General features: G+C 44.0%; 1 protein-coding gene across 1 annotated transcript in view; it reads right to left on the reverse strand.

Annotated features, from left to right (window-relative positions):
* Nucleotides 1-704: 704 nt before the first annotated feature.
* Nucleotides 705-12,672, reverse strand: part of znf395b (zinc finger protein 395b) — a gene marked incomplete at its 5' end in the record, with an annotated part of 28,114 nt that continues 16,146 nt past the window's right edge. Inside the window, 6 exons of the mRNA XM_080882772.1 lie at nucleotides 705-1,587; nucleotides 2,242-2,348; nucleotides 2,520-2,612; nucleotides 9,334-9,622; nucleotides 11,937-12,037; nucleotides 12,152-12,354. Of these exons, the coding sequence (XP_080738898.1) occupies nucleotides 1,476-1,587; nucleotides 2,242-2,348; nucleotides 2,520-2,612; nucleotides 9,334-9,622; nucleotides 11,937-12,037; nucleotides 12,152-12,354 (905 nt within the window). The 3' untranslated portion in view covers nucleotides 705-1,475. The remainder of the gene's footprint in view (nucleotides 1,588-2,241; nucleotides 2,349-2,519; nucleotides 2,613-9,333; nucleotides 9,623-11,936; nucleotides 12,038-12,151; nucleotides 12,355-12,672) is intronic.

Consider the following 12,672-nt stretch of genomic DNA (forward strand, 5'->3'; position numbering starts at 1 on the left):
TTTGGTTAGAAGATGAGATATTCTGTATATTTTGATTTGAGGCAAATTTGAGATGAGCTACATGAAAGTTATTCGTCTCGGGAGTCTGTGCATCACATCCTCCGGTTATAAAGAGGCGGAGGATCAGAACTGTGGTTCATGGCTCTGGATTTCAAATGTTAACCCAGCTCACCCACTAGCAATTCCAGCTTTAATTGTGAAAATGAGGCAGCAGACCTCAGGAGTAAAGCAAACAAAGAAACAAGAGTCCTCCTCCTGCTTTCAAACACTTCTCCACCCGGAGGCGTTTTCCTCCTCACGGCCGTTTAAAGCGCAGGAAGATGTAAACTGCCAGGGATCGTTGGGCATCTACTGCACGGTGAGACAGGAGAGGAGGTCCAAGGAAACGACTCATGGCATCCACTTAATGCAGAGAGGATGAACTGTGCACGTCAGCTGTTTGGGAGGAAGTGTTTGTTGTTTCAGCCGTGATTTTGCATATTCATAGATTTTCCCGACGGTGCTGATCGTTTCTGCAGTGTGTGGCTGATTGCAGAGAAGATGCAGGTGTGCACGTGCATTTCTCAAAGAAAGAAATGGGAATTTGTGAACACGCGTACATGTCAGCACATTTTTACCATCACACCATTGTTCTGAGTCTTGTATGGTGGCAAAAGCAATAAAATGTTTGGCATTTCCTTCGTGGACTGTCGTGCAGAACAACAAGAACAACAGAAAGCAGCTCAAACTCTCAGTGCTTTTTAATGTGTTTGACAATATATTTCCTCTTTTTTTTATTGCTATTGCAAACTCGTTCCCCTCACGCTCGTCCCATTGCCGTGACGGCTTCAAGGAACAGAGCCATTAACACTGGTCGTACGCCAACACACGGGCAGGAAGGAAATCCATTTCATGGAAAGAACTTTTAGCTTATTCTCGTGAGTTTATATTCCAACAAAGTGCCAAAAACATGAAAATAATAATAAAAAAAATATCTGCCCAATTCATGGGCTGAACCAGACGATTAAAAGAATTATAATAAAAAAAAAAAACGGTATAAAATACTCGTACGTAACTCAGAGCACACAATATAATGTACATCATAACCACTGTGTCACCACTGGAAGAGAAGATCGGAATAACAAAAACAGCCAAGTCTAATAGAGTGGAGCTACAGGAGTAGTAATATGACCTTTGGATAAAGAGTATTGTAGGCTTAGCACATCACGTAGGTCAAAGTCAGTCAACAGTTAGCACCATCGCAGACTTCAGTTTTCAGGATCAAGATACAAAGATACAGAAAAAGTCCAGAAGCATTCCTTTAGGAAAGAAACGAAACAAGTTGAAAGTAAAAAAACACACACATGTGTAAAACAGCTGATGGCTCTCGGGCCCTGATTTATATTCTCTTTTTGATAAAAGTCTCTTGTTGTAACGCATCCATCCGTCCATCCACGTCTCTCACGCTCTCTCTCTCGCCATGGCCTCGGCTGCTTCTAGTCCGGGAAGCGCTGGCAGGCCTTTTTCCAGCGGCAGGCGGTGCACCACTGATCCTTGCGCTCCACCCCGTACACCTTGCGGCACTTCTTGGCCTCCCCGCGGCCCTTCCTGCAAAGAGAAACGAGTCGCGAGCGTCAGAAAGGCAAAAAAGGGGCAACAAATAAAGACAAAAACTTTTCTAGGCAGGAAGGCCATGGAAATGTGATGTAAGCAGAGGACAGATACTACAATCAACAGAAAAAGCTCCATTTGTAAGCAGCCAAACTGAAAACGTAGGATCAGAAAGTTTCATCACTGGTAAATGGCCTGTATCTGTATAGCGCTTTACTTAGTCCCTGTGGACCCCACAGCGCGTTACACTACATCCACACATTCACACACTGGTGATGGCAGCTACATTGTAGCCACAGCTGCCCTGGGGCGCACTGACAGAGGCGATCAACATCAATCATCAATAACAATTTTTAAAGCTCGCCCGACTTAAGCCCCCCGAGCCTTGTCATCCTGTTAAAAAGAAGTTTCTCCTTCACACTGTCGCCGAGTGCTGGCTCATGGGGGTGGTCTGATTGTTGGGGTTTTCTGAACTATTACAGGGTCTTTACTTTACAAAACTAAGTACTACCAGGCAACTGCCCTGATTTGGACATTTATAAATAAAACTGAACTGAACTGAATTAACATGCACATTAGCTTAAAATAGCACTACACACAAAGAAGCCGAGTATTAGAAATGTTTAAATGTTAACATCATGAATGCCTCACCTGAAGGAGCAGTGAGTGCAGGAGGGCGACACACTCATTGGCTGCAGCCTGTTCTGCTGGAGCCATTGTTCTCCGACGCTGACGGACCGACAGCGAGGTTTCACCATCTGAGGACACAACCAAAGCTTAGGCACAACAGCAGCCTCTGGTGGAAGAGTTAGACAGTGTGGCCCCCTGCCCACTATGAGTGCAACAGTATCAAATGTTGGACATGGTAATGCTCCCACCTTACCCTTACTATATGTAAAGACACATGTAAAGGCAGACAAAAGACCCACCGGAGTGTTACTGTGGCTGAGGCCAGGGGTGGAGGCGGTCCAGCCATGACTGCCAGGGCTTCTGGGGGCCACAGACAGGACAGGGCTGCAGGCCTGGGGGACGCAACAAAGGACAGATTCTTCACATGTGCAGGATCTCAAACTGCTTAGTATAAAAAGTTTAATGTTGGGCAGCAGAGTTGAGCAGAAAAGACATGAACACACTACACTACAGCCTATTATCACTTTAATATGGCAGTGTTAGCAAACATATACTTATATGCACATTAAACTGACACACCTACAGTACATTAGGAAATAAATCTACCTGGGTTCTCTATTGGACCTGAGTGACAAGGTTTCAATATTGTAATGTGTATTTATATAAGCTACAACTGTTAACATAGCTAATGTATCTTATTAGCCTACAGTTGCTATTAGCATTTTTACATGTGTAAATTCAGAATAAAAAAGAAACTTAATGGAACAAAGAACCAGGCAAATGTTAGAAATGAATACAACTCTTTTCCCCATGTTAAAGTCCAATATTTACATCCAGTTTAGCTTTTATTTAATATTTACCAATAAAAAATACATAGCTGTTTAGCTAGCTAACATTAATGGCAACAAGATAAGTACTACTGTCATGTAAAGTGAAGGAGAACTGCACAAAATACTGCAGGTTTGTCAATAATAATGCCATCTTACATATTATATCCATCTGTCATTTATTTGGTTTGCTGCTTTGAAAGGGTGAGGACTGGGAGAGTTGGTGGTCATGACGTTAGCAGTTTTACCCATTAGCTTATTCCTCCTGTGTTGTTTTATGGACATGTGACAACCACCACTGCGCTACAAAACCATGACGTTTCCCTCTGCGGCCAATGCAACGCAAATTTTGTGCCGTTCACGCGACTTGGCTGTCAGCGCATTGTGCTCCTTATGTAACGATCAGCATTCGGTCTTTTTCTCTGCTCACGTTTGGCTCTATGAGTGTAAGGAGGATGTTTACAGACGGTAAAACAGACACAGAAGAGAACCACGGTGACTGTGAATGATAAAGCGCTCCACACTGCCCTAAAACTCCTGTCCCTGTGTCCAATATTAGTTCCGCTTACTTAAATGAGGTTTAAAAATGTTACTGTACGGACCTCTGGACGCCCATCTGGTGTACCTTTCTCGTCCAACATGGTTCCAACCTGAGAACAACCTAATTTTCATCAACTATCTGCAGCTGGTTAGCTTAGTTTAGTTTATGTTAAAGTAGCGCGAAGCCTAGAAACACGGTGGAAACAGCTAGAAAAATCAGGAATTTGTAGCTCCTACTGGGATCAAACCAGAGATATTTCAACTGGAAATGTGTAAAACACTTATGGAGCTACCAGTCCATTAAACCCCAAACTAGCTTTGACCATCACTGTCATAAAGAAGGTAAGTTGACTAACTAGCAGCAACATGTCATGTTCTCTATTATGACAATTCAAGAGAACTTTGGTTGGCTTCCAAACACTTGAGCAGTGTTGCCAACTCCTCAGTAAGGAAAATCGCTATTGGCTGTCCTACAAGTCGCTAAATGACATCATCATCTAATTTGCATAATTGGTCATGCTAATGTAATTGTAACCTATGCTGTTGGAGAGAGAAATAACATCGTGGAAGAGACATAAAGTGAGTAAAAAACGTCCTAAATGCATTTAGAGTTTATTTAGAACTACAAATTAAATTTATTTTAGCAATTATTGTTTTTTTAATGTCACAATTCCAACCCTGCTCCTCTATCCAGGTTTGGACCGGCAAAAGTGACCCGAGATAGGCGCTCTGGTGGAGTTACTTTGTGCGTGTGTGTAAGTATTTTTAAACCTTGTGATCCACAAAACAGCATAAGAGTAAAAGAAGAACTGACTGCAGTCAGTGCGGGAGCAGCGGCTTCGCTCATGCGCGGTTCATTTGCAGTTTGGAGGTGTGATCATCTCCTACAGCGGGGGGAGGACTATCCTCCGCCCGTGAGCGCTTTAGCATGAGTGAGGTGCCCACGGCAGCACCGCTGCTTGTTGAGAGTAAGAGCAACACGCCCTTTCACGTCAAAAAGCCGTCATAAATAAGTCTCCAATAACACCAGAAAAAGTCGCCAGATTTGTTGCTAGTCGCTTTTTAGAAAAAAAAAAAAGTCGTTAAGGGGTCTGAAAAGTCGCTAAATATAGCGACAAAGTCGCTAAGTTGGCAACACTGCACTTGAGTGTAAGCAGGTAATTTTTACACTTGAAACGAGTCCTTACATCAGCTGGGGCGCCAGATAGTTACAAAAATAACCAGTTTGAGACTTTCCCCCATAAAGATCAACTAAACTTCCACGTGATAAACCATCTTTTCCGACGAAGCTGCTTCCCACTCCCTCTGGTAAAGCGTCTTTGCATCGCCTCACATCCCACTGAGAGATGGAGGTGGTAGGAAGTATCTGCACGGCTAAATATTATGATGATAATCCACGGCGATAACCCAATCAGTAACAGTGGGAGTGACCACCAGAGAAAAAACAGGCCAGTGTCAGTGGACAGACATGTGGAGCCGCCGGCAGCTGTGACACACAGAAACACAGCATCGACCTGCAGTTCAACCCACTCTCACTCGAGTGTCTGCCTGCATGAAGAAAGACAGATGTGGCACAAACTGACACACTGCCTAACATTACTAAAGCTCTGATTGCTTTTTTAAAAAGGTCTGTTAGGAACATTTTTCAGAATGTGTACATCAGGTTTAAACCACCGCACTTTTGCACTGGGAGATGTTATGTGGTGTTTTTCTGCTTTTTGCAGGCTGGTTAGTCTCATCTCCTTGGGAAAGCGAGCAAGCAGACAGCTTGGTCTCTCACTGTCACAAAGCATCCATTTACAGGCTCGTGGTACAGGGTAAATGCAGGTCACCAGTGAAATGTGCTGCTTTGTGATGCATAAACAAAGTTGTAGCTCACTGATTCGTTAGAGAGGGGATCTGCTTGGGGGCCTTGGGTAAAGAGGACGTCTGCAACAACACCGTGACCACGGAACACGAGACGCGTGCACAAAAACTGCAGTAAAATGAATTCACGTCCCAGCTGAGCTATTTCGCAGAAGGGGAATCTAGACAGTTGCTTCTGTTTCCACATAGAGCCAGAATTCCTGGAGGCCAGTGGGAAAAAGTGACATTTAGAAGGTGAATTCCAGTGCTCGTGCACTAAATCTGCAGCTGACATTCAATAATTCATGCTAACAAGGACCGCGCTGTCTCCTTACATTGCCCTCAAACAATTTCATTCCCCAGAACGCCGCCTTCTTCTTGTCAACTCCAATTCAGCAAAGAAAACAAGTAATTATTGAAATTATAGCCAGCTGAACAGGTATCTTGTGACAAAACTTACATGACTGGAAGAAAATGCCCTGAAGCTAAACAGAGTCAGAATGATTTCGTTTGAACGGCCTGCAAAGACCATTTACACGACGTCGAGGCATCGAAAAGCAAACGTTTATACTGGGGCCAGCTTCACTGTTACAGGCAGACAGGTATGATTCCCAGTTTTACAACTGGACTCCTCCATCTACAGACGCCAGAGGTGGGAAGTAATGAAGTACAAATACTTTTTTACTCGAGTAGAATTTTCAAGAATCTGTACTTTAGTTGAGTAGTTTTTTCTTCTGACACCATTGAATTTTTACTCCCTGCATTTCTAAAAACATACATATGTTCTTTCTCCTCTTTACATGATACAGCTTTTATCAGTGAGGGTGGGAAAACAAGTCTCCCCTCACTCAGCACTGGAGCACCACAGGGCTGTGCTGTAAGCCTCCTGCTGGACTCACTGCACACCTACGACTGTGTAGCCAAGTCACACCACACCTCCATTTTTAAGTTCGCTGATGACACTGTTGTGGTGGGCCTGATCTCTCATAACGTCGAGAAGGCCTTCCTGGAGGAGATCAGGAACCTGGAGAACAACCTTCTCCTAAACATCAGAAAAACTAAGGAGCTGATTGTGGACTTCAGCACAAAGCAGGTGAGAAATTACAAGCCACTATCATCAGTGGAGAGAGTAGACAATTGCAGATACCCGAGTGTTCACATCACACAGGACCTGTCATGGTCACATTAACACTCTGGTGAAGAGAGCCCTGCAGCGTCTGTTGTTCCTCAGACGACTCAGAGACTTCCACCTACCTGAGAAGGTGCTCAAGAACTTCTACTCCTGCACCATCCAAGCATCCTGTCGGGAAATATCTGCACCTGGTATGGGAACAGCACGAAGCAGGACAGACGAGCCTGACCTGGAGTCTATTTACACCAGGGGTGCAGCACCAAAGCCAGGAAAATCATGAAAGACCTCCCCCATCCCAACAATGGACTATTCTGCTCGCATAAGGCCGACGCAGAGAGAAAGAGGAGGAGCTTCTCTCCTCGCTAACCGGCTGTAGGACTGGACTCTACATATCTCTACACACCATTGCACATTCACTGAATAACAACATGTATCTGGTCTGGTCTCTCTCACATCACATCACTGTACACTTAATAACAAATACATGCACTTCAATGATAACCTCGTAACTGTTTTGACTGTTCACTGTCAATCCACTCACTGCTGATTTGCACACCTTAAAGTTTTAACTTGATTTTTCATTTTAGTTTTATTCTGGTCGGGAACTGCACAGCAACAAACTGCACGTTGGACTGCGTATGATCGTTTATGTGACAAATAACATTTGAATTTGAGGTTAGATTTAAAGGTAACAGCTGCTCTTTGACACTTGTTATCTGGACAGAGTGTTACTGTAATCTGATTACTTTTTTCAAGTAACGAGTAAAGTAAGGGATTACGATTGCAAAAACGGTAATTAGATTACCGTTACTTTCCCGTAGGAACGCTGCGTTACTGCGTTACTAAAACCGTGATTTTTTGCGAGAATGTCTCACGACAGTGACGTAAGCAAGTGCGACATTAGTGACAACAGCTGTGTGCAGATCAACAATGGATCATATCTCGAGTGCAGAGAGAGTATGAGCGTGCAGCGTTTAAAGCGTGGAAGTACTGACCTTACTTTGAGTTTGATTCCATAAAAAGTGACAAAAACATTAGTGTCCGCTGTGCGTGGGAAGAAAACTTCTTTTTACAGCGAAAAAACCCCTAAACTTCCGAGCAAGCACCGAGTAGCTACGACGTAATGGGAAACTCACAGAGAAACTCGCGGATTCTTCCACTGACCGCGGCACACCTGCACCAGGGTAAACCTCCGCCTGCCCCACTCCTGCTTTACAGGTGAAAATAGAGCAACAGGACCGCTGAGTCTTTGACTTTATTTATTTTCTGCTGTGTTTTACTTGCATCTATTTGAAAGACTGAGTGTAAACACAACAAATATTTTATTTTATGAGCTGGAATGTGCAGAAAATAGGTTTAAATGTTAAACTAATTTCTTTCAGTCAGAGAATGTTGCAGATAATTAAATTTTTGCTTGATGCATAAAGTTAAAAGATTAAAACTAATAAAACAAGTTTTAAAAAGAGACTTTTCCATTTGATTACATTTTGTATGATGGATTATGCAGAAAAAGTAGAATTGGGCTGAAAGATCTATCACTTTATCACCTATTCAGGTTGTAAATCGTGTTTTTAAAAAGTAACTAAGTAACTAATTACTTTTGAAAATAAGTAATCAGTAAAGTAACGGGATAACTTTTTGGGGGATGTAATCAGTAATTAGTTACTGATTACTTTTTTCAAGTGACTTGACCAACACTGATACTGGAAACCTAAAGGTTAAATTTAATGTCATTTTTAACCACATGTCGTATTTGTGTGTGATGTCTCTGACATCATTGTGGAGACATTTTCACTGCTTTTTTTTAAACAATATTACTTCATTGAAGTTTGCAGACATCCATTAATGCGCAGCTCTCTTAAGATCCCACCACAGCACTTCAGTTGACTTTGACTGGGCCTTTCAGGAGCCAGAATCTGAGATACTTTAGCAGTAAGGGAACATTTAGTTTTCCCCAAGACTTTATCCACCCCCAGCAATTAATTTATTAACATTAAATAGGAAAATGAACCCATTCTGCTCATTCACAGCTACATATTTTAATTCATGGACTCTACTAGAGCAGCTTTGATTTATAGTTCATAATAATTCTTATTTCATTAACACCTTGGTTAAAAAAATGTTTTTTTAGCTAGTCTCTGATTGGCTGCCCCTCATAAACAGAAGATTTGAACTGTGGGTGGGTGGAGCTTCAGCACCCAGGTCATATTGGACCATACTGACGACCATATTGGGGATATGGCGTCTTACTAACATTAGAGCCACGAGCAGAAACTGAACTGAGCGTTCTGACATGCTCGTACGTACACTGATGTCATTATCTGAGACTTTCAACGATTTACGATTTTAACAACATCCATCCATTCGCTTCCGCTTATCCTTTTCAGGGTCGCGGGGGCGCTGGAGCCTATCCCAGCTGTCATAGGGCAAAAGGCGGGGTACACCCTGGACAGGTCGCCAGTCTGTCGCAGGGCCAACACACAGGGACAGACAACCATTCACACTCAGATTGACACCTAGTGGCAATTTGGATTATCCAATTAACCTATCCCCACAAGCTGCATGTCTTTGGACGGTGGGAGGAAGCCGGAGTACCCGCAGAGAACCCACGCAAACACGGGGAGAACATGCAAACTCCACACAGAAAGACCTGATGGTGGAATTGAACTCAGGACCTTCTTGCTGTGCGGCAACAGTGCTAACCACCGTGCATGTTTAACAACATGTATGGGTGAAAATAAAGATGGAGAGCAACAGTGCTCCACCCACCTGATAGAGGTGCTCCGAGTGAATCTGCCAGAAGCTGCTGGGGGCCGACTGGCTGAGCTGACTGGGCCTGCTCAGGCCTGGCCCAGAGCTGGAGTTGGACCTGGGTCTGTGAGCTGGGAGGAGCTCTGAGCCTGGAGGAGAACCACAGGACGCCCAGCTGAGATGAGAGGACGAGGCCTGGCCCAGAGCCTGCTGGGCTGGAGCTGGACCGGAGCTGGGATCGACAGTGTCACAGGATATCTTGGTGTAGTAGAAGTCCTCCTCTCGCTGGGACTGGTCTGACCCACTGCTGTGCATGTGTGGCAGGGACACACCAGTGGACACACCAGTGGACACACAGAGAAAAAGAGTGAGTTGTGTGTTTGCAGAGTTAGTGAGAGCAGCACTTACTACAGCCCAGACTGAAAAGCTCCCTTCCCCTAAGCGAGCAGAGCTCTTACACAACCTGAAAATTTTATTCCCTCCTGTTTTTTTAATGTTGTTTTGAAGCTGAGAAATGTTCCAGAAGGCCGACCCGTCTGGTTTCGAATTTGGCTCAGACTCCCAGCGAACACCTGAAAAACATCAACTTCCGCGTGTCCTTAAAGTGACTTGGTCCCTATTTTTAGTGGATTCCTAACTTTATATGATACGGCATATAAAGCATCATATAAAGTATTTTTGGCCATTTGTGCAATGACAGGAATATTTTACTGCTTCCAGCTGCTCCCAACATCATAAAGAAAACAACAGGGAAAAAAACACGGCATCATCACCAAGAATGGAAAAAATAAAGAATATTCTAAATACACATATTTACACAGTATTGTTCAACCATGAAATAATTGTGGGAAAATTCACATTTTTTGGAAATGGAGCGTTTAGTGAAGTGATGCAATTTTAAATAGAAAGATGAAATATTAATTTGGAATAATATATGAACATGGAGCCTCATGCTACAGTCTGAGGATGAACGTCCAATCCGATTGGCCAGGAACAAGCGTGTGTGCAGTTATTCTCCCCACAGATATTTTATTTTAATTTCGACCACTGTCTGCGAGTGGGAGGGTCACAATTACACCGCATGGACTAAATGAAACTCATTGTGCGCACATAGCATGTACGTGATTGTGTGACTGCTCTTACTTATTGCTGTGTTTCTGTACAGTCGCGGTGTGTTTTCGCCTGAACGCACACTGTGATTAGCTGAAAGCGACACCTTTGTTCATTCTGATTATAATAATAGATAATTAAGATACGTTCTTGTTTTTGCACACATTTGTGTCAAATCAGGCTCCACAGCCTCGGTTGCCTCGCCGAGGTTCATCCTGAGCCAGGAAAAAACTTTCAGTGCCCCTCCCCACCTGAGCCCTCATTTTTTGTTATTTTTTTTACAGTTTTTCTCAAATGTTAAAACACAAAAGCCAATCCTGTAACCCAAATGACCAGTAGTCTAAACACATTTACTAAATGTAGCCACCATATTCCAGTACCATAAACACATGTCACATGAAGACACAATTCACAAAACACAACCCTCTGTACTCATAAATCTAAACACATTTTTCCTTGCTAAAACACATGTTGCAAAACAACTCTGCTCATATCCTCAAATGAAAGCCCATGTGATGCAAAATGCTTGCCACAGTCACCAATCTTTGAACACAGGGAACACACCTGGCGTCAGTCACTACACACAATGACTCAAAATTGAAGACACTTGTTGCTAATGCTGTACCCACATGTAAAAGCAAGTTCAGAGTGCACAGTATGCTGAAGAGTCCAAACAAACACAATGGATGAAGGCAGAGTCAGGGGAAGAGGAATCTGATGCAGAGGAGGGAGAAGAGCTGGCCCTGGAAGAAGAGGAGCAGGCCAATGAGGAAGAGGAGTTCAAATGAGAGGAGGAAGAGGAGCGACCAACGAGGAAGAGGAGAAGGCCAACATGGGAGAGGAGAAGGTCCAGGAGGGAGAGCAAGACAACCTCGCACCATCATTACGGACGAGATGCGAGCAACAGCTCAGCGACATGATGCCGCACAGTGATTGTGGTGTGTGTGGTGTGAATAACGTAAATAAAAAAACTTCACACCCTGTTCATGTTTTCAAGATTACTGTTGTGTGCAATAGATTCTGTTTTTGCATTGAGTTGTGTTACAGTAGTGTACGTACATGCAGGATTTTCCATAGATTTATACTACTCATATGAAACTCACAAATCTAAATGCCTAATCCTCTGCAGAGATCTACGACGATCCGTTACTGTATAGTTTCTAAAATATGCATTGGCAGTTATGAAACAAAGAACCTTCTCACAAATTGAGCATTGTGTTTTCAATTGTTTTGCTGTAGTGTGTAATGCTGTGTATAGTGTTTATAGTTTTGACAGCTTCGAGCTGCTCTCTTGGTGTGGGAGTTTGAGTTTTGCAGTGGGAAGGTGTGGTTGTGTTTATGTAGCTTTAGAGAAGGGTGTTGTGTTTGGACATTGGGGAACATGGTGGTAACGTTTGTGACATGTGTTTTAGCATTTGAGAAAAACTGTAATCTACTTTAAGCAAAATTGTTCCCACATCTCTGCTAAGAGTGACTGTAGATGCATGAAAAGGTTCAAAGTGCCAGCTCACCCCAGATGCAGCACACGGATGTGTCTTTTTATGCCGACTGAAGACGTGAGGACTTTGCCACAGCTGGGCCACAGGCATCTGTACACACTTCTGACGGAGCTCTGCGGGAGGAAGAGCGCAGACGGAGGGTGAGCGCGCACAGACACATGTCCAAACTGCAGAAAGGCTGTGTTGATTATAGCGGCTTCTTCAGTTTTCCCGGAGCAGCTGTGCACCTTTGGTTTTTTGGCAGCGAGCTCCTCCCCCTGCTCCAGCTCCATGTGCAAGCCTTCGTCGGGGCTGCTGTCCATCTCGGTGACGGACGGCGAGGGCGCCGGGCTGACGTTGCCGTGGTCCCAGCTCCAGTAGCCGCTGCTGCCGCTGTCTGAGAGCTCGCCTCCGCCGCACTCCATGTCAGCGGGTGAGGATGATGAGCCAGCTAGAGGAAGGTAGAACCGTGTCTCGTGAGCCAAAGAAAGCCTCGAGTTTGTCACAGAGCTGAGGGAAACGGACTCCCGCATTAAATCGGTGTCTATCAATTTAAACCCTCTGGTTTAAATATCAAATATTCTCTGTTGCTTTTTGGGATGAAAACAGCTTCTGGTGCTGTGTCCCCTCTGCCGTCCTACAGTGAACAGCAGGCCTCCTGTGCTGCTGCCAGGCCTGTTTTCAGCATCTGTTTACTCCCTCCTTCCTGCTCTGTTCCCTCTTCACACATATTTTGTTTATTGCTCTGCCAAAACATTAAAAATAGCAG

This window comes from Rhamphochromis sp. 'chilingali' (assembly GCF_963969265.1).
Source record: "Rhamphochromis sp. 'chilingali' genome assembly, chromosome: 5".
Taxonomy (NCBI): Eukaryota; Metazoa; Chordata; class Actinopteri; order Cichliformes; family Cichlidae; genus Rhamphochromis; species Rhamphochromis sp. 'chilingali'.